This window comes from Chamaea fasciata, unplaced genomic scaffold (genome assembly GCF_029207755.1).
Source record: "Chamaea fasciata isolate MVZ Bird 193981 ecotype frontalis unplaced genomic scaffold, bChaFas1.0.hap1 SCAF_26, whole genome shotgun sequence".
Taxonomy (NCBI): domain Eukaryota; kingdom Metazoa; phylum Chordata; class Aves; order Passeriformes; family Sylviidae; genus Chamaea; species Chamaea fasciata.
This window is the reverse complement of record NW_027094111.1, coordinates 2517285-2540724: the sequence shown is the minus strand read 5'-3', so window position 1 is coordinate 2540724 and position 23440 is coordinate 2517285. Positions and strand designations below refer to the sequence as shown.

At 53.0% G+C, this 23440-nt stretch overlaps 1 protein-coding gene across 2 annotated transcripts; it reads right to left on the bottom strand.

Annotated features, from left to right (window-relative positions):
* Positions 1–316: 316 nt before the first annotated feature.
* Positions 317–22663, bottom strand: STK40 (serine/threonine kinase 40). 2 transcript variants are annotated; one of them, XM_066204387.1, is made up of 12 exons: positions 22593–22663; positions 16633–16745; positions 14575–14694; positions 13485–13570; positions 12868–13011; positions 11553–11780; positions 10677–10729; positions 7730–7845; positions 4264–4408; positions 3571–3690; positions 3211–3295; positions 317–2546 (listed from the first exon to the last, which is right to left on the bottom strand). In XM_066204387.1, exons 3-12 carry the CDS (start codon positions 14684–14686, stop codon positions 2328–2330), a joined length of 1308 nt encoding a protein of 435 aa, XP_066060484.1. In that variant the 5' UTR covers positions 14687–14694; positions 16633–16745; positions 22593–22663; the 3' UTR covers positions 317–2327. The 2 variants fall into 2 exon arrangements, with proteins under 2 accessions (XP_066060484.1, XP_066060485.1); XM_066204388.1 differs by lacking the exon at positions 22593–22663 and adding an exon at positions 19813–20099.
* Positions 22664–23440: the final 777 nt, after the last annotated feature.

The following is a 23440-nucleotide window of genomic DNA, read 5'->3' as shown; positions in this document are numbered from 1 at the left end:
CAGCGGTCGCCGTGGGTTTTTGAGGGAGCTGCAGAGGCTGGTGCCAACCCCACGGAACTGCGGACCACGGAGGGTGGCCCTGGCTCGGCCCCACTGCTGAGGTGAGGAACATGCCAGGGCTGTTGGGCCGGACCTCGGGGACATGAGGCTCCACATCCCGCCAACTGTTCCCAGTACCGGGGGTCCCGTGGGGCACTCGGGGCTGCTGATCTGTGAGCCTGGCCTCCCCCCACTCCTGCGCGTCTCCCAGAGCACATCAGGACCCCAAAATGCCCCATCCCACCCAACCCTCCCACCCCTTCCCTGTGGGGTCGCCGGGCTCTCGTATGAAGTTTTATTGCCGACATGCAGGAGTAGTTCTGATGTAGTACAAAAATAACGTCTTTATACAATTTTTTTTTCCTTTTTTTTTTTTTTCTTTTTCTTTTTTTTTCCTTACAACAGGCTCTGTCCCGCCATGGCCCTGTGGCCCCCCATGCCCCCTGCACCACCCCCTTCCAGTTTGCCTTAGCACAAGTGGATTGACCGGTGCTGCCACTGCAGGATCCTGGTGTGATACAGTCTCAGGGAGTCCCAGAATATTGCTTTTTGCTTTAACATTGGGGAAAAACAGTAAAAATTAACAGGGAAAGAGGCAGGAGAGAACCAGAAGGAGAAAGCAGGGCCCTGGTGGGGGTGCTCAGGGGATCCCTGCCCTGCTGCTGGTGGCACAGGGGGTGATGGGCCCACAGGACAGACCCACCATCTTCAAAATAAATAAGGCGAAAGAGTTGGGGCTACTGGCTCAGCTGGGGTGGTGCAGGGAGCTGGTCTGTGTTAGTGTTCACGAGGCCCTGCCTGGCCACAGGGCCCTGGCGAGGCACAGGCAGGACGTAATGCCCGACGTGGCCAGGGAGGTTCAGGTCCAGCCCCCTGTCCCCACAAAGCCACTGGTGGGGTGGCCCAGCTTAGACCCTGTCCCCTTCCCCAGCCCGGGGCAAGAAAAGGCAACAACACGCTACAAACATCTGCAACTCGCTCCCTGCCCACGCCCACTGTGCTGCAAGAGCTGGGCCCAGAGTGCAGCGCAGCCCCAAAAAGCAGGGCAGCCCCCCCAGCTCCAACCCTCCCTGCTCACAGGGCTGGCAGGAGGGTGATACCAGGGCTGGGAGCAGCCAGGAGCAGGGAAGAAGGCAGCTGAAGCAGGTGCTGCCTTGAGCAGGAGCCCTGGCCAGGGCACTGGGAGCCCTGGGAGCTCTGTGTGAGAACAGTTCATCTGGCAAGACAGGCATCCAGTTCATAAATGAGGCTCAGAAACAATCGTTCCTGTTCTCAGCACAGGCCAAAGCTCTTCCAGTGGCACCAGGTGACAAACCAGGATGTCCTTCCTCTGCCTTGGCATGAGGGCAGAGGCAGCCCCAGGTTTGGGCTGGGATGGCAACAAAAGCGGGGAACAAATACAGTAGAGACTTCAGCCAGCCCCTCCTATCTCTAGGCGGATTATTTTGGGAAGCTTTTCACATTATAACTCATATATTACATCTGTACCACAACTGAGGGGGGAAACGCTAAATCAGAATTAATGCAACTGTAACTGCACCTGGGATATGCTACTGAAAAAATAAGATTCAAATCATAGATCCTTACAAACTAAAGGAATCAGTGAGAGGTGGGCGAGGGGGCAGGGGCCCTGGCGGGCCAAGTCCTGTGAAACCTTGGAAGTGGGGACAGGATCCGATCCCTGCAGGTGGCGCTGCCCCGACGACTCCTCAGCTCCTGCCTGAGGCGGTGGCCACACAGGACTGGCCAGCGTGGCCAGACCAGGTGGCACGTAAGGACAGAAAACAGATTTGATGCAGATGAAGGGAAGTGGGAGGTTTCAAGAAATTCGGCCTTTCGAGAAACCCTGATAAATCCAAGCTTATTCAAACCACACGGAGCGGGCGCCACGGGCCGGCTCCGCGCTGCGCGGCCACAGCTCTGTGCCAGCAGCTTCACCCTTGGAAGTCTCCTCCTTTCCCACGGGCTTTGCTCGATCCAGAGAACAGCATGGTTAAAAAGACAAGAGAGGTAGATTACAGTCATGATCAAAAGCAGATTAGTCATCTAGGCTTCGATTTAAAAAAAAAAACAAACAGATTCCAGAAGATGCCAAGAGGTTGCTGCTTCCAAAACTAGCTTTTCCAAAAGTCTTCTCCCTCCGGAGTGGGTGTGAGTGCGTGTCCCTGGACAGAGCTTGGGATTGCTACATTATTCCCCGTCGTGGGACACCGGTATTGCTGTAGGCTGGAGCAGGCGAGGTGAGGGCAGACTGCAGGGTGGTGCTCGTGCTCTTGGGGCATGGGAAGCTACTTCCGGAGGTACCTCTGGGCCAGGATGGCCGCGTCCAAAGGGTTCATGGGCTGCGCGTCGTGGCCCAGGCGCCGCACCGGCGGGATGTTCCCGAACTGCCGCTTCTGCAGGAAGCTCTTGGCCTCATGCAAGGTGTTCTTCTCCTCAGCCAAGAGCAGCTGCTGCCTCATGTAGTTCTCGAATTCGTACTGGGAGCACTCCTCTGTCACCTTCACCTGCAGAGACCGAGCTGTCAGAGCCACACCTGGCAGCCCCACGGCTCCTCTGATGGGCCTGAGCTACCATGGGATAACTGGGGTCTTAATGCAGGAAATAGACCTGCTGCTGGCATGCAAGGCAGGGCTCCTCGTGAGCTAGCAGTGCCACCAGGACACAGCTCTGGCCACCACAGCAGCTCTGTCCTGACATGACTCCTCCCAGCACGGTGAGGCTGCAGCTGCCTGACCCCTGTCCCTGTGGCACCAGCACAGATCCTGCACGGCTGTCCCCGGGCAGCCAGGCCACGGCCGGCACTTTGAGCATGAAACATACCGGCAGGAAAACAGGATGTTTGCTCCCATGGCAGAGCTCACTGGGAGCCAGAGCCAACACTGCTGCCTCCTCCCAGCATTCCCAGCTGTGTGTGAGGGAGTGAGCGCTGCTGGGAGCGGAGTGAGCTGCTCTCATCAGCTCCGGGGCCGAGCTCACTTCCTGGCAGCTCAGCCAGCTGGACGTGCCTTTTGGTCCCAGCAGCATCAGCCTTTCCTTCCGCTGCACAACATGAGGCTGTGTCCTCCTCGCCCTCCCCTTCCCAGCTTGGGGGACACAATGGGTGTCATCACAGACAGACTGGCACAGCAGCACAGAAAAAGCAGTTCTGTGGAAAGCAGGAAAACCTACCTCCTGGGGGTTTTCGGGATTAGCCACTTGGTCATCTATGTCCGGCACCACTTGCAAAGGGCCACTCAGAGAGGACATGGACTGCCTGGAGGAGAGCACAGCACTGGGATCCAGAGCGTGGCACTGGCTCACCCACCCTCACCCAGCCCCAGGGTGATCCCACCGGGATGGCCATGGCTGCCACAAGCATTTGCACAGGCCTCTCCAGCTGTATCCATCAGCACACAGTGGCGTGGACACACGGGATTTAAAGGCTTACTGCAGTTCCCAGAGCCTCCTTGGCGAGGTGAGCCAGCCACAGCCGGAACAACACAGCCTGTGGCCAGACACAGAGTGTCCTGTCTCTCCCCTTGCACATACCAGGACGCTATGATGGAGCTGAGGGAATCCAGCACTTCAGAAGCCGTCAGCCGCTGCTGCGGGTCCAGGACCAGCAGTTTCCGGATCAAGCACACAGTGTTTTCTGAGACCCGGCCATCCCTGGGGGAAACAACACCTGGTGAGCCTGGGGTGGGCACAGTGGTGGCAGGATGGACATGCTGGGAGCACAGGCCAGGAGCTACAGGAGCCACCACTGCTCTGAGCCTGCCTCACCTTCCCCCAAGCTGTCTCAGCCCTGCTCCTCCTTCCTACTGCACAACAGCCTGTTGTCAGTACTGCTGTGACCCTTGGCGTGCTGAGGGGAGCCCCTCTGTCGCCCTGCTCTTTCTCAGCCTTCTGATGTTGGCATTTTTGTAGTGGAGTTTCTCACAGATTTTCTTGTAAACAAAGTGATTGTTTAACATTCCTCTCTTGAGGAGGGACAATTGATGGACTTCTAGTTTGACCAGTGTGGTTGGAGAGGTGGTAACCTCATCCTCCAATCCGTGGTCATTGTCCAAACTCTATATAAACAGAAAGAGAAAAATAAACTTCCCTCTTTTTGCCCTGATGACCTGACTGTGGGCGTGTCGTTCACTTCGTGTCCTATAGCGACAGCCCTCCAGCTCCAGCTGGCCCAGTAAGGGCCAGTAATCCCCCCGTGGCCAGGCAGGAAGGGCAGGCTGTACTCACTCAGGGATGGTGTACTCGGCAGCCTTGATTTTGCGGAAGAGCTCCTGAGGTATGCTGTCGTAGAAGGGGAACTGGCCGTAGAGCATGGTGAAGAGCACCACCCCCAGTGCCCACATGTCGCTGGGCTTCCCACGGTATGGCCGGCCTGGGGGGAGAGGGCACCCACAGCCTGAAAATCCTGGAAAGCACAGCCTTGGCAGCCCCTCTCGCCCCCCACAGCAGAGGCGCTGAGTAACCCCCACATGGGACCCTTTTCCTAAGCATTAACCAAAACAATTAAGGCTTCCCAATTAATGACAGCAAAACCCTTTCCAAGCATCCTCTGCGAATGAGCAAATTGTCCATCTCCACACAAGTGTCCTCCTGTTCCCCATGGAGGAATATCCCTGCTGCGAAGCAAGGGCATCAGGTAGTTGTTATGGCTGTGCTGGAGTTCCCAGGTCAGTGCCCCTCGCACAGAGCCACCCAGCTTGCAAGTCTGGGTCAAGGGAAATTCAAGGACCAGGGAGCACAGGGCAGGAGGAGGAAGGAAAGAAGCCCAGGAAGGATAGGGCTGAGCCCATGCAGAATGATCTCTGACTGTGGGAGGGATCTAGCACACAGCCACTGAAGCCAGCTGTAAAGCCACAGAGTGTGCAGGAAGGTGCTTTCCTGCACGAAGACATTCAGACAAAGATACTAGACAAGCCCTTAACCCAAGGCTGCTGCAGCCCCAGGATTCACCTGATGGAAATGCTGCTTCTAAGCCCCTTTGGTCACAACAATCAGCACTCAGCAGCATGGACAGGGTCACAAAACCAAACCCCAGTGCTACAGCACAGCACAGGACTCAGGGAGAGACTTCCTCTGACTCACACAGTGAGTCACTGCTGCAGCATTTGGTATTTGTACTAATTATTCTTTGCTTTATATGCTCAGAAAAAGGCACCTCTCCCTCCTCCTCCAACTTTTCCTGCTGTGACATTTCAGCAGCCATCCCTCAGCAGAGACAGCTTCTCCTGGAGACCCACAACAATGATTAATTCCTCAGGCGCTCCAGCTTCCCCCTGCACAGGAGCACCGGCAATACAGAGGGATGCGCCAAGCCCGAAGGTGGTGGTGACGTCTGCAATGTCCTCAAGTAACTTCCCCCTTGATACTTGGAGGGGAACTGCAGACTGAGCAATTTTGAAAGAGCATTTTGGAGCGCACAGGATGGGCCCCACGGGAAGGGCTGTTGGCAGACACCGGAGCTGGGGTGCAGCACAATGGCAGTGACAGCCAGGCTGGGCAGAGCAGGATGAGTCCTGAGCTAAGGCTGTGCCTTAAAGGGTCTCAAGCAGCAGCCTCAGCTGCCAGAGATCAGCCAAGACAGCCTGTTCAGTGCCCCGTGGCCAGTTACACCACAAGAGAGCCCTGAAAAGAAACATGAGAAGGTAGCTGGAGGCCTGGATAGATCAGCACCCCATAGTAGAAAGGAGCAGCCCCTTGTAGCCTCCTTCAGCCACTTGAGACACAACTCTCCAAGCTCCTGCAGAGCAGTTGGCTTCTATCATCCATCTGGTCACAAGGCCCTCAGGATATCCTGCAGAACAGGAAAGGCTTGCAAAAACCCCAGGATCCACCTCCTAGCCTGCCTTTGCTCCCTTCCTGGCCGGGAGGGAAGTGCCTCAAACCTGCCTGGCAGATCACGATGGAAGGAGCTTGGCTACATTTACTACTGCTGCCTGCAAACCTGACAAAAAAACCTCCTGAGGGGAGTCCACCGGGGCTGGATCTTCCAGGACTGGCTCTCCCTGAGGGCATTTCTGCAACACAGTCGCTTGGGATCCCAGGAACAAGTAACTCATGCGTTAATGCCCAATATCTGGATCTACAAGAGGGAGAGGCTTTGTATGCACAGTCCCACCTGTACATGCACCCTTCAACACTAATCAGGCTCATCTGTATGAGAAGAAAAAAAACCCAAAATGATGCCACACTGGTCACTACACTGACAAGCAGGACCATCCCTGCCTGCTCAAAGGCTGGTACAGGAGCACAGAATCAATCACTAGGTTGGAAGAGACCTTCAAGATCATCGAGTCCAACTCATGCACTAACACCTCAACTAGACCATGGCACCGAGTGCCACATCCAGTCTTTTTTAAAACACCAGGGATGGTGACTCCACCACCTCTCCAGGCAGACGATTCCAGAACTTTATCACTTCCTGTAAAAAACTGTTTCCTGATATCCAACCTGTATTTCCCTTGGTGCAGCTCAAGGCTGTGTCCTCTCGTTCTGTCAGTGCTGCCTGCAGAAAGAGACCAGCCCCACCTGAGCACAGCCACCTTTCAGGGAGTTGTAGAGTGATAAGGTCACCTCTGAGCCTCCTTTTCTCCAGGCTAAACAAGCCCAGCTCCCTCAGCCGTTCCTCACAGGGTTTTTGTGTTCCCAGCCCCTCGCCAGCCTTGTTGCCTCCCTCTGGATGCATTCAAGTGTCTCAACATCCTCCCTAAACTGAGACCCTGGCCATCCTGTAAGTCCTGAGTGATGACACTAAGTATAAACTGCTCCATGACCTTACCAGGTACTGAGGTCAGGCTGACTGGTCTATAATTACCAGGATCCTCCTTCCCATCCTTTTTGTGAATGGGTGTCACACTGGCCAGCTTCCAGTCATCTGGAACCTCACCAGTGCGCCAGGACTGATGGTAAATGATGGAGAGCAGCTTCACAAGCTCATCTGCCAGCTCCCTCATCACCCTGGGATGGATCCCATCTGGGCCCACAGATTTATGAGCAGAGCAGAGATGAGAGCTCATGGAGAAAAACCTGAAGCAACTGGACAGAAAGCACAGCTGTTCCTGATGGTCCCATGCACTGGGAACAGTTAAAGGCAGGAGGACACCAGGGAAAGCTGCACAGTGCTAGAGCCAGACTCTGCTCAAAGCCCCTGCTGGAGACAAGGCACAGGCCAGGCTGCTGGAGGGGAAATCCAGCCCAGACTGCTCTGGCCTGCTGTCATCATTCCTTTAATTTTAAGTCACTCCTCTCTGTTGGCCCAGAAGCTGCCCAGAGGGTCACTAATTCCCTCCTGGAAGTGAGCAGCAGTTGGAAGAACTGATGCTCTTAGTGCACAGCTGGAATACACTGACATCCTGGTGGGATCTGGACTGGCTGCCCCTTGGGCCCAGGGTTTTACCTGCAGCTTAAGGGAAGCCTCAGGATCTGAATTCTGACACTGGAAACAAAACATGTCTGGAGTCAGACTCATTTGGGAGCAGCCAGGTTTGAATTAGCTTTGAAGTTCAGACAAGCCTTAAGAAAAAAGTCAGACTCACTCCTTCCCTCCAACTTTCCGAGCCGGAAAACCAGAGCAAGTCTCCTAACTGGACCTTAATTAAGAGGCTCTGCTGAAGGTACATATTGGAACCCAACAGGTGGTTTTATTTATTGTCAGGAGGCACAAATGAGTGAAATGAGTGTCCAGGGGAATTCCTACCGCTGAGCACGTCTGGGCTGATGTAGGCAGGGCTCCCACGCTGGTCCTTCAGCAGGTCATCCTCACTCACCAGGTGCTTCCCCAGGCAGAAGTTGGTGATGGTGATTCGGTGAGTCCTGGGGAGAAGCACAGGGTGTCAGGGAACACAGGCCATCCTGCATGGGCCACGCAGCACAGACAGCAAGCTGACTCCAGGACAGGGACTGTGCCTGCCTGTGGGGCTTTCTGGGGAGGTTGGGGTGCTGGGAGAAGACGCACAGAGCTGTAAAATGAACTTCATGCCAAAGGGGAGGGACTCCATGCCTGCCAGCAGGGCTTGCAAGGCACTCACAGGGGCAGTAAAAGGGTCTGTGACAATGTCTGGGTGACCTGTGTCAGCGTGGCTGTAGGCACAGGGTGTACCTGGCTCATCTTTACAGGTGCCTTGTCCAATCTCCCAGGAGCACCCCAGCCTGCAGCTCCAGAGCTGCAGGATCCGCCCCAGGTGCTGCCTGACCACTGCAGGCCATGAGTGTCAACAAAGCTGAGGTTTATTTTTGCTGCTGATTCTGCCCTGCACTTCCCAGCTGCCATCTTCTCCACACAGCATATTCAGGGAGCTAAGGGAAAACACCCTGTGGAAGCTGCCCCGTGCCTGGCCTCCGAGCAGTGAGCGTTTACAGACACCAGAGGAGCTGCAGGAGTTGTCATCAGACCCAGCACAACTACATCTGTGTCACTCAAGAGTCCCACACAGGAGCCTGGTGGCAGTTCCACCTGATCCACAGGACTGCCCTCCACACAAAGGTGCTCACAACACAAAGCCCGATCAACACCCAAAAACCTCATAAAGAAAAGGGAGAGCTGCAGGTACACAAAATTTCCTTATTAGTTCACCCCTACTTCCCTATGGTACTGCCAGCTCCTATTAAAGATTTTTTTCCAGTGAAAGTGAGCTAATTACAAAACTATTGTTCCATTAATCTTCCCTGTCATTCAGATAATTTGGATTTTAACTTATAATGTAAAGGTGTGAATACAAAAACACTGTCTGGAAGATTTCTTGAAAAGTATTTCACAACTAGAGCCTGAGAGAATGGATTAAGTCAGTCACAATAATCAGGAAACATTTCCAGCCAGTCTCACAGACAAATGAAATAGAACCAAGTGTGGGTTGGCCATGGAGAGCTGGTTATTAAAACAGACAGACTTGTGTTTAAGAAGTGTTAGCTTCAACTGTCAGGAGACTTCCCTGGCTGAATAACAAGCTGCAGGATTTGTTAAGGATTTAAAAGACTAAGTGTTCTATAGGACACTAAAATGTTCAGGGTTGCTTGGTTCTATTTAGTCGCTGAAATTTGATCTAATCTGCAATCACCCAACTCCTCCTGCACTGGCTAATGGAGAAACCTGAGAGGCTTTAATGTCTGTGGAGAAGGAGGTGTGAGGGAGCCCCAGGTGGGACGTGCCTGCCAGGCCCTTGCAGGGCCACATTGTTACCTTCATTCCCTGCCGTGAGAAGGGACCTGGCTCTTTGTGAGCAGAACAAACGGTTCCGCTCAGCCCCACCGGCTGCTCCTCTCCATGGAGATTGCTCTTACGCCTCTCCCACCCTTCCCCGTGACTCACAGGCTGCAGCTTTCCCTCACCAACGCTGAGTAAAATGCAAAAGCAGAGATGTAACACAAAGAGTGACTCTTGGCAAGTGTGTTCAAAGCTTCAAATACCTCCCCCCGCTAGTGGGGCCCTGGGTGTAGCCTCATCGGTGGGGCGCTCCCCTGCACTCAGTGCCCAGAAAAGAAGGGAAGTTCTGCATGGATCCTTTAAAGCTCCAACCTTTGCCTGCCTCTTCCAGCAAGGAGGAGAATCAAAGCAGCAAGCAGAAGAGATTTATCTTACAGCAGCTCTACAGAAACAACTTGAAACAACTTAGAGGTGGCCCTGAGAAGCAGCAGCTGCTGCGTGTGTGTGTGTGGGGGGAACCAAGAAGTTCAAGCTCTGTAGATAAAACCCGTTTTCTTTCAGTGTTAGGGAGGAGAAAGCAGCAAGCTGTGAGCCCAGCAAACCTGCAAGCTCTGTAGATTCAAAGCCTGCAGAACTCCAGCCTTCCCGCTTTTTATTCATTCCGCAGAAACCCAGACAGTGTGAAAAGGATGAATTCCACTAATTCTTCAAGTTAGTGCAAAATATTTAGTCAGTAACGTAATCCTGGAGCAGAGAGCAGAGGATCTGATCTGAACTAGGCTGCCAGCTAAAGAACACAGACCCCAAGGCACTGAGCAGCCCCAAAGAGCCACCAAGCACAGCCAGGAAACCACCTCCTGCCCTGAGTTCCTGCTGAGCTCCTGCCCCTCTCTGGGCCGATCCCTCCAGGTCTGCACCAGCATCCAGTACCTGCCAGGCTCCAGAGGCTTGTGTCAAACCAGCAATGGAACAAGGGAGCCATTTCATACACAAATACACACTGGACAGAAGTGCTTTTGTTTAGATAAGTCAATATTTCACTGCTAGCAAAAACACAGCCGTGCAGCAGTCAGATCTAACACTGCTGTGATTGTAGGACAGCCAGCAGGGCCGGGAATGCCTTTAGCATGATGGAGGGTGAATGATGGGAACAGAACCAACCACCGTGGTTTTTTGGTTCTTTTTAATATATATAAAATCAGTACTTCTCTTGCAGGTTACTAAATCACTATAAAATTCGGTTTTCAGCAGTTAGAAACCTGACAAGGGGCCACTAAGCTGGGTGGGAAAAGTGAACTACCTAGTTGGGGCTAAAATAGTTTTTGGAGATTAATTTATGTTACTTTGAGCTATTCTGTGTTTTTGTACAGCCTGCTTTCCTTTCCCTCACCCTCCTGCACAAGAGCACTCAACAAGTGGTGCCTTTGGCTGTGTTTGTATTAGAAATCTGCTTCAAGGAAGAAACAAGACTACTGCCAGGGCAGCAGCTCTCCAGCACACTTACCTTTTGTTTAGCACCATGTTTCCTAGTTTCAAGTCTCTGTGCACAATATTTTTCTGTAAAAAAATACAGGAGTATGAGCAAAAGCCTATTTGTCTTAGAAGTATAGATTTCATACTTGCACAAGAGCACTAAAAAGAAATCATGGCATCTGCACTCTCTGAAATAATCCAGGTCAAGGTTTCAGGACAGGTTCTACCCTGAGTATTTTCAAAAGTCCCCTTCACTTTTGATTGTGATCAGGAACAAGCAAATTTGCTACTCTGAACACAAAGACAGACTCAGTGTACCTAAGAGACCTGAAACTGAAGTGCCCAGCCTTGGTTAGAGCAATCTGATGAGCGTTCCTTTACCAGACCCACACTGCAGTGCCCTGCCAGGGCAGGACACGTGTCCTGCGTCACAGGGGAATGAGGCAAACAGCAGCAGAATGCATTTTTATTGCAACGGTTTCTAGTTCATTGATCTCAGAACTTCTGGCTCGAGGTTCTGATCTCCAGTCAATTCTTACACTGTGATTTATTTTGCCTTGCAAGGAAACAGTTTCTGTTTCCTGTCTTTGATCAGGCTCTGCTCTCCTCTTTGACTGGCCCTGTCTGAGGTTTACACACTGTGGTTCACCTGACCTGCCTTCAGCCCAGCTGGCCCCTCTCCACAGCCCACAAACACCACATTATCACCCAGATACGTGAGGAGCAGGGAGGGAAGGGAATGCACTTCAGGGCCTGGGGCATGAGGTCTTCTGGAGAACACTGTTAACATCCATGCCCTGTAACCTGCCCACTGCCTGCCCCAGGAAGTTTTGAAGCATCTACTACTCTAATGTGGGAAAACTCTGCCTCCCAGCACTGGAAGGGAGCTCTCTTTCCAAGCTCTCACCTTGTGTAATGCTTCTACCACTCGTACCACGTCATAAAATATCACCACGGTCTCCCGCTCGCTGAGTCTCTTCTCTTTAATCACATAATGCTGCAGATTGATCAGATCTGCTGTTTTGTCACTGAAATCGTGAGCACAGAGACAGTCCAACACCAGGCAAATGCGCTTCTTCATCTTCCTGACCATCCTGTTGGCTTCAAGATCTTCAATGATTTCACAAGCTCGGTCCTGCGGGGAGGCAAACACAGCAGCCCCTCAGGGAAGCTCCAGGGCACATGCACAGAGCCTGGCACAATAAATAACTGGGTAACTGGGGGGTGATCTCAAAATAAGCAAGTGCAATCACAGTGCTTGGTCTTTGTCCCCAGGTAGGATTTCAAAAAGATACGAGAGCTCTACCTAAAGAATCACAGAACCCAAGACTGGTTTGGGTTGGAGGGAACCTTAAGTTTCATCTCATTCCATCCCCTGCCATGGGCAGGGACACCTCTGGGCAGCCTGTGCCAGGGCCTCCCACCCTCACTGGGAAGAACTTTTCCTAGGAGGAGGAGAAGTGCAGAAGGCAGAGGAAGGCTCTGCTGTGTGCATGTCAGCTCTAATGCTCTTTACGCACACAGAGACCTTGAACTGAACCCTGGACAGCTCTGAAGTGGAGCAGCCTCTGGGAACAGAGGGATCCAACACACCATTCATAAGAAGAATGGAAATCTCAAGGCACAATTAGCAGTTCTTCCGTGACAGTAAACAAGACACAGCTGAATTGGACATTTGGCTTATTTAAGATATAGTACAGATGGTTTCAAGTGAAAAGTGTGTTGGCAAAATGTAACCAGCAAGTCAGGCAATACCAACACCCAAAGCAGTAATTGCTATCAGCCCCTCACATCAGTAAACAGCCCTAAAGTCACCAACAGCAACACAATCCACTCACACAAAAACTGTCCAGCACAGTGACTGGTTTAACTTGCTGAAACAGTTTCTTGGCTTTTTGTCCCCTCTTACAAGTTATAAACAGTAAAAAGACCAGAAAGCACAAATTTAACTCTAAAAGGTGCTAATTAATTTGCCAATGAAATGGTTGTTGCTCTGTTTGAAGGGGGAGTCCTGAGTGCCTGTCCTGTCTGTGAATGTTCTCACATTTCCCCAAATCCTACTGTACTCTCCAGAGCTCCTGTTTGCAGCAGCGGTTAACCTCAGAGTGCTGCAACTTGGACACACAAGAACAGGGTCAGCACAAACTGTACATTAAACAAAAGCAGCTCAATCCATCAGCAATGCCTGGCATTGCCCCAGCCTGGATGGTGACCAAGTGTACCTGGAAGAGCCCGTGATGATGGACCACTCCTTCCTGGTTGTGGAGCAGGGAAAGAAGAGAATACTCCGTGTGCAGCAGCATCTTGCCCTGTCGCTCCTCCTGGGTTTCTATTCCTTTATCACCTCTTTCTTCTAAAGTGAGAATCTTCAGGAAAAGGGAAAATGCCTTTACAGTTCCCAGAGGCACACAAATGCCCCCAAGCCCTCTCTTGTTTTTGGCATTCCCATGAGTTTAGCAGCTGGTGGAACTGCTCTGATGGCTGTGTCCTTGCCACAGGCCTGTCTGAACTCAGCACCATCCGTGCAGAACGCACAGCGGCAGCTTCATTAACGTGGAAAGGTGGCTGTTTGCAAATCTCCCAAAATGTTTGCAATAACTCCCTCCTGGAGCTGCCCCATCCAGGTACAGATCCAAGGGCTCTGGGAGAGCAGCAGAAGCCTCATCTCAGGGCTGATCTGGGCACAGATCTGTGCCTGGCAGTGCTGCCCTGCCAAGGGGGAGCTGCAGCAGCCGTGCCCCGCTGCACTGGTTCAGCCCACACCACTCACTCACTGCCCAAGTGCTTCTGCACAAGGGCTGGAGAGCCCTGAAGGTCTGGGAGCCTGCAGTTTGCTTACCTTCAGCTGATAAAAGTCATCTGTCCCGTCCTTTCTTGCCAAACACTGAACAATACTTGGCACAGGGGAGTTACCTAAACGTGGACCTACAGCACAAAGCAGAAACAGACTTGTTTTCCCTCCAGCAGCAGTGACTAACCCGGGTTACATCAGCTGTCACCAGTTATGTTTGCTTGCACCAAGTTCCCTTTTTTGCATGAGCCTGAGTGCATTTTCACAAATCTAAAGCCAAAAAAAAAACCAAAACGGGTCTTGAACTGTGAAACCTTTTGGGGTAATGTTTCATTTGTTCCCTGGAGAAACATTTATCAAAGCCCACACATGGCCCAGCTGTTTGCAGAAATCCTAATTTCTGCATGCCTGAACCACACAGCTATTACATTCACAGCAACACCCATGGCAACTGTTACTGCCACACCTGGGAACACAGCTGCCACCTCTGCAGGGATGGCTCAGGGGCGTCCAAATCAGCCCAGATTACAAGCCAACATAGAATCTTCACTCCTCACTTCGAATCAGTCAGCTCCAATTGATTTTCCATTTGTTTCCAATGTGAAGTCTATGATTTTTCACAGTTTATACACGCAGTTCTGAACCAACAACTATTCGAGCAACTCTCCAGAGGTGGCAGAGTGGCCTTGCCTTGGTACATACCACTTTGAGTGACCACTAATTAATTATTAAGTTGCCCCCACGCTGATGTGACAATACATTCTAGGTCAGCAGGGCTGAACATCTCCCTATAGCTCTAATCAAAAGACCCCCCAATGAATTTGGTCTTCAACAAAGTTTAAGAATGGAGTTAAAAAAATAAAAAAAAAAACCACCCCAAAAAACTAAAAAAGCCCAAGGGGCTAAAATCAAGACCTCATATTTCTCTCCCAAGCCCTGCCTGCCTTTCAGCACTGGCATCCCATGTCTCCTCAGCTTGGCCAGCTGCAGGAGCTCCCAGGCTGCTGCTCTGCTCATCCAGTGACCTCCACTCTCAGGTAAGTTACACACCTGCTTCCCCTCACTCCAAAGTGCCTTTTGTTTTCAGCTTTGCCACCAGCAGCCACCCTGCCACCTGCAGAGCCCCCTCCCTGCTTACCCAGGATGAAAGGACCTGCTCTCTTGGCGTTATTCCCAGAAATCCCCGCGCACAGAGCCTTTGCTTTAGCGGATGTTTCCCCGGCTCCTCTGTCCGATGCTCGCCGCTTCATCCTCGGCTCTTGAGAGAGGGGAGAGATCACATCTGATCAGCCACCGAGTTATTTTCTCCTGTTATCCCTGATTTCTGCTGGAAGGCTCTCACCTACGGATGCACTGGTGGCTCTGCCTACTTGTGTGTCTACACACAGCCCTGGTTCCGTGCTGACAGACCAGGGGTGGGCTGCAGGCTCAGAGCAGCTCTCAAGGCATAAATCAGCCTCGTTATTCAGGGCAACATTTCCTACAACAGTTGTTTGAGAGACATAGTGGGAACAAGTCAAGATAATTAAAGCTTGTTTTACAGCAAAAACAAGTTTGCAAATTAACATTTTCCCAAAGCTCTGAAAGAAGATGCCCAAGTTAGCCCTGTGTATGGGTGTCTGCTGCTGCTGCAGCCTTTTGGGGGTTCTTCCACAGAGGATACACATGAGGAATCACAGCCACCCACTAAGTCCCTCCGAGGCTCCAGTCTGTTCCTCAGACAGCCAAGAATGCACAAAACTGACCACAAAAATTAGTGTCTTTCACCTACCCCAACAAGGGCATAGAAAACAAGCACAATAGTTATTGTGGGACTCAGTTCACAGTGTTTTTTCAAAAATGTATTTTTAGACTTGAAAAAAGTCCCCTCTCTCTTGGTGCTTCTTTAGGCTCTGATCTTATTACCTCTCAATCTACCTACATCCAGTGCAGCTGGAATTTGGAGTCCAGCACACAAAACCCTGTCACCTGAGCCTCCATGTGCAGGAATCAATGCTGTGTTTAGAACTAACACACTATTAAATGCTCCAACGGACATTCCAGTGAAAGGTAACAGTGGTGACAACATGTGTGTTTTCCTGCACAACCACTATGGGCAAAAAAAGTTTGATCTATTAAACGTGAATCTCATGGTTTGCACCCAGGAATTCATTCAAGGTCCACACATCACTGCTATGCAGCACCAACAACTAAAAACTCAACTACCTCCTCCTTATTCAGGTAGTGCAGAAATTCTGATTTCCAATGTCCATTTTCTGCTGCTCAGAGATCTGAAAATGATTCTCACAGCCAAGACTTGAAGGGCCAAATAAATTCAAGGTTTATGGCTAAAACGTTTCCTTCTCTAAAGAAAAGTCCTGTTTCAGTTTAGCTGGAAAAGCATCTCTCAGGTGAGCTGCTGGGTGTGGTGTGAGCTCTCCACATCCATCAGCTCCAGCCAATGGAAGCTTGGCTCCCAGTACAGCTCCTCTTCATCTCTAGATTTTGGAAAATGGCTTCAAAGACTTTTGCAAATATCTACACATTCAATGTCTGTTCTCTCACTTTTTAAAGGTACTTTGGGGGGTAGGTGAGAAGAGGAATCAGGCATAATTCCATTTCCTTACTCAAACCCAATGCCAGGAGTTCTTCCCTAAGAGGTTACTACAACAGACAGGGGAAAATGTTTTGTGGGTTGTACATATTTGCTTTGGAAGATCCCGGGTGTTTCACCACGTAAGAGATTGATAAATCACCTCCCTGTGAGTGAAGTTCACCCTCTGGCAGTCCCGCCCTTTCTGTGGACACAGGCTGATGTCACTGCATTGATTCATCCAGCAGCACCTGTCCAGGAGCAGCACAGCCAGGAGATAAAGGGAGGAGTCTTGCAGTAGACTTTGCAACCCTGCACTCCTGACTCCCAGCACCTTCACACCTCCACAGAGCAGTGTCACCATCCCAGTGGGCTGAACAGGACACAGCTCTGACCCCCACGTGCTCCCTGCTCTGTTCATTCTGCATCCCTGACCCCACATCCTTATGAACTCCTCCTCTCCTTCTCGTACATCATCACCTCGGCTGGAAATGTGTGAGTAACATTTCCGCTGGAGAAACCCCCTGCACAGGAACTCTGAGATAAACCCATTGTGCAATCCGGGCTGGAAGGGCTGGCTGGTGCAAATGGTGTTACTGTAATCAAAACAAGCTGAGCACTCACGTAGTTCAGCATCAACTGTATCGTTACTCTTCTTCCAAACTAGGTTTTCCAACGTCTCAGGGGGCAGGAGTCATCACCTTGGAGAAGGCTGGATGGGTAAAAGGTCGAGGACTCTGTAATGTGAAATGAGATACACCTGATGCGGCAGATCTGGATTATTCTGATTATGATAACACAGGATGCACGGAACCTTTACCGCCCCAAACATCTCTGCTTGGGCTCAGAAAAGGATTGAAGCTCCTGGTGAGAGAATAAAAGGGCTCTGGAAGTTCAGTCCCTGCACTGCAGGACAAACTCCCATGTCACCCATCTCCGAAGTGATGGAGGACAGACCTTTGGAGCACGGACAAACACAGGCTCCACTTCAATCCCTGCCATGCTGCACCAGCTTGGGCTCAACAGCATCTCAAACACCTGACTGAACACCAAGAGACTCCTTGCCACCACCAGCAGCTTTCTGTCACACCAGGAATTATCAGAGTTCACGTCAGACCAGTATCTGACATCGCTGTCCCTGGGATGGAGTGTTTTAAACATGGGTTTGTCCTGGCTCCTTGCAGAGATGTAGGAGGCTCTCTCTCAAGACTGATCCTGCTGATGTTAAAAAGTTGTTTTTTTTTTCTTTTCTGTATTGAGAACTGTTAATTCCCACCTGTTTGTGGGCAGACGCATCCCTTCTCCCCAAATCCAAACTGAAACAAACCACCCTCCTCCCTTGTCCTGCCATTGGAACAAAAATGGTCCCACACACAGACAAAGTTACAAATCCAGCACAAAAACTAATACTTAATTTTGATGTGACACATGGGACTTATCAAACATCTCACTGGAGAAGCCAGGCTAAAGCTTCTCACTGTGCTAGCTACGGCTTTAATAGAATTATGAATCAATTAATTTGGAGACCTAAATGTAATGCCTTTTAATTATGTAGCTTAAGGAAATTGTTTAATTCCTGAATTACTGCATGTGCCAGTGCCCGGTGTAACAACAATGGAAAACATGAGATGAGGAAACTGCCCTTTTCATCCCAGAATAAGGAACAAGCAGGTCCTGCAGTCCAGCAGCCATAGCTCGGAGCTGGAAAAGGTACCTGTGGGGCATGAGCAGGATTACTCAGCAGCACAGAAACCACTCACGGCTCCAGAGCAGTTCATCCAGCCCCCACTGCACTTTCAGGGGGTTTGTCTTGCACCAAGGGCACAACAAGAGCTCAGTGGTGGTTACACTTCTTGCATGAGGACTGGGAACCCCAAAAATGCTCGACCCTGCTGCTGTGATGAGCTGATTGTGGTGAATAAGGGAGGGGATGAGCTGGGAACCAGCAGCAGGTGACAGAGCCCAAGAGCACCTGCTGGAAGCTCAGGACTGCTGAGAAGAAGCTTCAAGGGGCTCACACCATGCCAGGGACCTGCCTCTGGAGCCCACAGATAGGAGACATCCTGCCACACACTGCCCAGCATTCCCTCCTGAAGCCAAAAGCTGTAGCAGTTGGGATGAAGCTGGAGAGCTGCTCCACAGGTTTTTGCCCCTCTCTGTGCAGCCTACATGTTTGTAAAAACGAAGCTAAAAAATGGAATCACGTGAGCAGCACCAGGCTGCACCTTCTCCCACCCAAATACCACAGTGGGCAGTATTTACCAGTGACAGTTAATCCAAGGTCACAATTAAGCCTGGCTCATGGGAGGCTGTGTTGGACATGACCTAAAATCCTCCTAGAACAAAACATTAAATGGGTAAAAGCTGGAGCACAGCCCAGCTTCCCACATGGAACACCACGGGTCGGTGTCACTGCAAGGAGCAACAATCCCAGAGTTGCCTCACTCCTTCCCAGGCAAACCCGGCCAGAACAGCTCAGACCCGAGTCATCAGCACTCCCAGGGACAGAGCCTCGGTTCTCACTGGAAAAGCTTTCCTGAGAACAGGCAGAGGAGTCACTGGCTGGGGGATTAAAGGCAATGTTTGCAGGGCAGATCCCAAGGAAAGCAGGCTGTTGTATTAAGTGTATGAAATTTGGCCAAAAACACACCTCTTGTGTCCCAGATGGTCCTCAGAGACCAGAAGTGCATCCAGAGACATTGAAGACTAAGAACACACCATCTCACCCTGGGAGCAGGGAGAGGAAAGTCACCCATTAAGTGTCTCCAAGGGCTTTTTAACTTTTCTTCCTCCTCAAAAGGCGAAATTTCTGCCCCCTTCATCCACAGCCCACCCTTATCCTCTCCCTCCTACGTCACACACAGTATGATCTAGGGGGGAAATTGAGCAAGACAGTCATGTGTGGTAGCATGTACTTCATTAAGCTGATGTGCATTTCAATATTTAAGTGACCCTTAATCAGGTGAAAGTTACTTTCTGGACATAGTGTCCTTCAAAACTTCAGTCACAGGACTTTTGTTTAGTTCTTCAGTGCCAGACCAGGCCCATCCTGGCTGCAGGAGGAGGGACAGCGCAGACAACTCAGCCTTCCTGACATCAGCCAGGCACAATTTCATCCCTAAAGATAATGTGGAATGCACAGGGGAAGCCTCAGCCCTTCCCTGGCTCCTTGCTCATCACCTCACATGCGCATGTGAGGAGGATGAACGGGGGGATCAGGGTGGGCTCCACTCCTCTCCCTCTGCAGAGCGTGAGGGAGATTCCCCATGCAGGAATGTTAACATTACTGAAGGCTCTGGGAGTTGAACCGTTCTCTAAGAAAAGTAATTATATATATTCTTATATATATATATATATATATATATATAGCCCATTGGATGACTCAGTCCAGCCTGTGTTCCGCTGCGCTGCCCTTCCGGGAAGGGAAGCCTGCTCCCGAAACAGAGCCCTGACTCACAGGGTTCTTGGAACTGAGCTGAGACTCATTCAACTTCTTCCCTAAGCGAGAAGTTCTCTCAAAACCAGGCACAGAGTTTCTCTGCCCACAGGAGTAGGAAGAATCCTGAGGCACCGGCACAGCACGAGGGGCTGGGACAGCCCTGCGCTGTTGAAGGCACCCAGGGAAGTCTGGACTCGCTCAGCTCCACAAACTGGGAGACAAGAACACCTCTGGCAGCCTCTGCTGAACCACCCCACCATAGAGCCTCCTTCCTCAGCCCAGCCTGAGGATCAGCTGAATCCCAGGCACACGAACTAGGCACAGCCAGCACCTGGGAGCCCCTACAGGAGCCCAGCACACCTTACCTCCACTCACATCCAGCTGTGGTCAGTCTCCAGCTCCTCAGGGACAAAAAAGGCTTCCACAGGCCAAGTCACATATCAGGGAAAGCAAATTCCATCCCGGCTGCCCCCCCTGGCAGCCAGGGAAACTCTGAAGCACAGGGTTCCAGTGCGTAATTACGGCGCAAGCAACAAGCCGGGCTTTCTTCAAGCCCTTCTGATGCATCAACACATGAGATAGCCAAGGACTCATCTCTGGGAGTTCCCTCTTTGGTTACATAAACACCAACCTCAGCTTAACCCTTTCGTGCTGTAGCACGGGCCACATCCACCGGGAAAAATCCCCATTCTGGCCCAACACCCTGACAGCAGCAGCCTAGAAATGCAGCTGCAGCACTTGAGGCTGCACTGCTGCCCCAGCACACGAGCCCCTGACCCGGTCTGTGCCTGTGGTCAGGCCGTGCTCACCTTCCAAACCCCACCAGGGCTGAGGGGTGGGTTGTATTACAAAGTTTTATTTCTCAATTATTGCTTCTGACACTATCAATGTGCCCCAAGCCCCTGCAGCAGGACCTCTGTGTGCACAGAGTGCAGTGTGACCCACACACGTGCTGACACTTCCCAGCGAGGTGTGGCTGCAGTTTCTCACCGTGGTGACTCACCTGGCCCTACCTGGAGACAAACGTGTTCGAGTTACCTGCACACACTGCCAGGCCTGTGCTGCTGGGGTTTGCAGTGTGACAACACGCTGACAGGGACTGCAGACTCACAACATTAACCAAAATTTACACAGAGAATGACCACGGACACACAGAGCCTACTCCGTCCAACAAGAGCTCCTGGGCAGGAAGGAGACACACAGTGTACCTGCCCAGAGCACCTGAAGCCTCTGCACAGGTAACACTCCCCTGAGCTCAGGGGGCAGCTCAGGCACAATCCTCAGGGCTGTCTCTATTCATAGTCACAGAATAGTCTGGGTTGAGAGGGACCTCAAAGACCCTTCCAGCCTCCTGCCATGGGCAAAGTGCCTTTTCACTATTCCAGGTTGCCCCAAGCCCCGTTCAACTTGGCCTGGAACATTTCCAGGGATGAGGTAGCCACAGCTTCTCTGGGTAACCTGTGCCAGGGCCTCCCCACCCTCACAGGGAAGAATTTCTCCCAAATATCCCATCTAAGCCTGTCCTCTGTCAGTGCAAAGCCATTCCCCCTTGTCCTGTCACTTGAAGTTCTTGCAATTAGTCTCTGTGTGTCTTTGTTGGAGCCCATTCAGGTACTGGAGGGGGCAGTTATGACACCCTGAAGGCTCTCTTCTCCAGGCTGAACAACCCCAATTCTCTCATAGCAGAAGTGCTCCAGCCCAGTGATCAACTTGGTGCCTCCTGTGGACTCGCTCCAACAGGTCGATGTCCTTTCTGTGTTGAATCACAGCACAGCTCATGAGGCTTCCCTTGCCTGTTCCAAGCTCTGTAACATCCTGAGGGTCACAGCCCAGCTGAACTTTGCTTTTAAGGAACACAATTATGTGATCAAACCCTCAGCATGGATACCACAGAGAAACAATCGAAGGATGCGGCACAAGCCCTCCAGCAATGGGGAAATATATCCTGAATCCTGACTGCTGCTGGCCCAGGGCTCCATGCCAGCAGGTGAGTGCTCCCGTGCTGTCCCTCAGGTCACGCCTCACCTGGGTGCCAGGCACCTCACCTGTGCCCCACTGTGTCCCTGATGTCTCAAGAGGAGCTGCACATAGCAGAGGGGTGGTGGCCCAGCCCCACCACATCAGGCACTGGCCTCTGCTCTGACTTCTCCCCCTCCCTCTGGACACGGGATTGCAGCCCGAGACCCTCAGCACACCTGTTCATACCAGCAGATGTTAAGCCCAGACATTAAGGCTCTAAACTAGAAAAGAACTGAATCCCCAGCACTGGTGCAGCACATTCCAGCACAGCCTGGGCAGGAGGGAGCAGCTGGATGAGCACATGAGGAACCCTAAACCCCCGTGTCAGGGGGTGGAGACGCCGTCCCTTGGGGATCCCCCCAGCAGTGAGACCTTTCACACCCTCAGTACTGCACAGGCAGCAGGGCTCCCAAAGGCCACGACCAGAGGGGGACAGCACCCGGCTCTGGGAGGTCCCCCAGCCCCTCAGCTCCCACGGGAGTGCAGGGCAGGGTCCGTCCCCGGCTCCGACACCTGCTGAGGTTACTCACCCTCACTCAGAGGCACAGCCCTCACCTACTCACTGCTGAGGCACACGCGGCTCCTCCTCGGCAGAGAGGTCCCAAAAGTCTAAATTCAAAAGTTCCTGCCCAGACTGCAGACAAAACCAGCCCCACTCACGGGCTGTGCCTCCTTCGGCCCCCCGCACCCGCCCGTGCGCTGCTGCCGGGCAGAAAGGGACGAACGAGCGGTTTACCAAGGGGCCTGTTCAAACGCAGCCCCCAGCCTGGAGAGCCCCGGCAGCACCGAGCCGAACCGGGAGGCCGGGCCGCCCCCAGCCGCCGGCACCTGCGGGGCTCCCCCGGTCCGGTCCCGGGGAACGATCGGTACCACCGGCGCCTCTCCCCGCACAGCCCGGCACGGGCTGGGCCAACGCGGGGCGGCCGCGGCGCCTCCCGGACACGGTGCCCGACCGCCCCCTCGCACAGTGGGACCGGGATGGTGACGGGCGGCGGGACCGTGTCCCCCGCGCTGAACCCTGATCCCCGCTTCCCTCCTCCTTCACCGACGGCCCCAGTCCCCTCACCCATGGCCATGTCCATAGCCATGGCGCCGGTTCCCCCGCTCTCTCCCACCCCTCACTCACCCATGGCCCCGGGCCCGGCCCGGCCCGGCCTCGCTCCGCTCCGGCGGCCGCCTGGCACCGGAAGTGACGCGCCGCCACCGCCCCCCGCCGCCAGCCCGCCCCCTGCCGGCCGCCGCCGGGACGGGGAAACGGCGGCGCTGATTGGGCGACGGCAACTGCGCGGGTCGTGATTGGAGGAGAGCGCGGAGGGCCGGACCGGCTCTTGCGGCGGGCTCTGATTGGTTGGGGCCCTCAGCGAAAACGCAGGCAAGCAGCGCTGACAGATTGACTGTGGTGCCATGAACCCGTCGCTGATTGGCTGAGGCCGGGGCCAGGAGCCCGGAGGGTTGGGGAGCACGCGGGAGATTCGAACGCGCCGTGATTGGCCAAGGGGCGGGGCCTGCCCAGATGGCCCCGCCCACAGAGCCCTGCCCTGCGGCACCGCGACCCCCGGGCTGGGTCCCCCGCACTGGACACCCCTGGGCCGGAACCACAGGACCCCCATGCTCTGAGCCCCGGGCTGGGACCGGTGGGGTTGGAGCCCCCTGGCCTGGGCGCCCCGGTCCGCCCTGTGCTGCTGCCCAGCCCCAGACCCGAGCAAAAAAGCACCCACCCCCAGGGCACAGCCCCCAGCTCCGCTCGCAGAGGCCACACGGCTCCGTGTCCCGCGGGCTCCCTGTGGGAACAGGCTATGGTGGGCTGCAGACTCCGGTAGCACTGCAGTTTGTAGTGATGGAGGGGCAGGAAGTAGAGGAACCGGCAATGCCAGCATTCTGTGTCCTGGGTGAAGCACGTTCCTGCTTTTAGAGGGAGACAGTGCGGCCCCTACCCCTGCATGTTCACTCCCCTTCATCTCACTCTCTTCTTGC

Coding starts and splice junctions, on each gene's coding strand:
- STK40 (XM_066204387.1), bottom strand. CDS start 14,686: ATGAAGCGGCGAGCATCGGACAGAGGAGCCGGGGAAACATCCGCTAAA. Junction 10,730..11,552: donor TGGTAGAAGCATTACACAAG/GTGAGAGCTTGG, acceptor ATTTTTTTACAG/AAAAATATTGTGCACAGAGA. Junction 3,691..4,263: donor GCCGAGTACACCATCCCTGA/GTGAGTACAGCC, acceptor TGTTTCCCCCAG/GGATGGCCGGGTCTCAGAAA.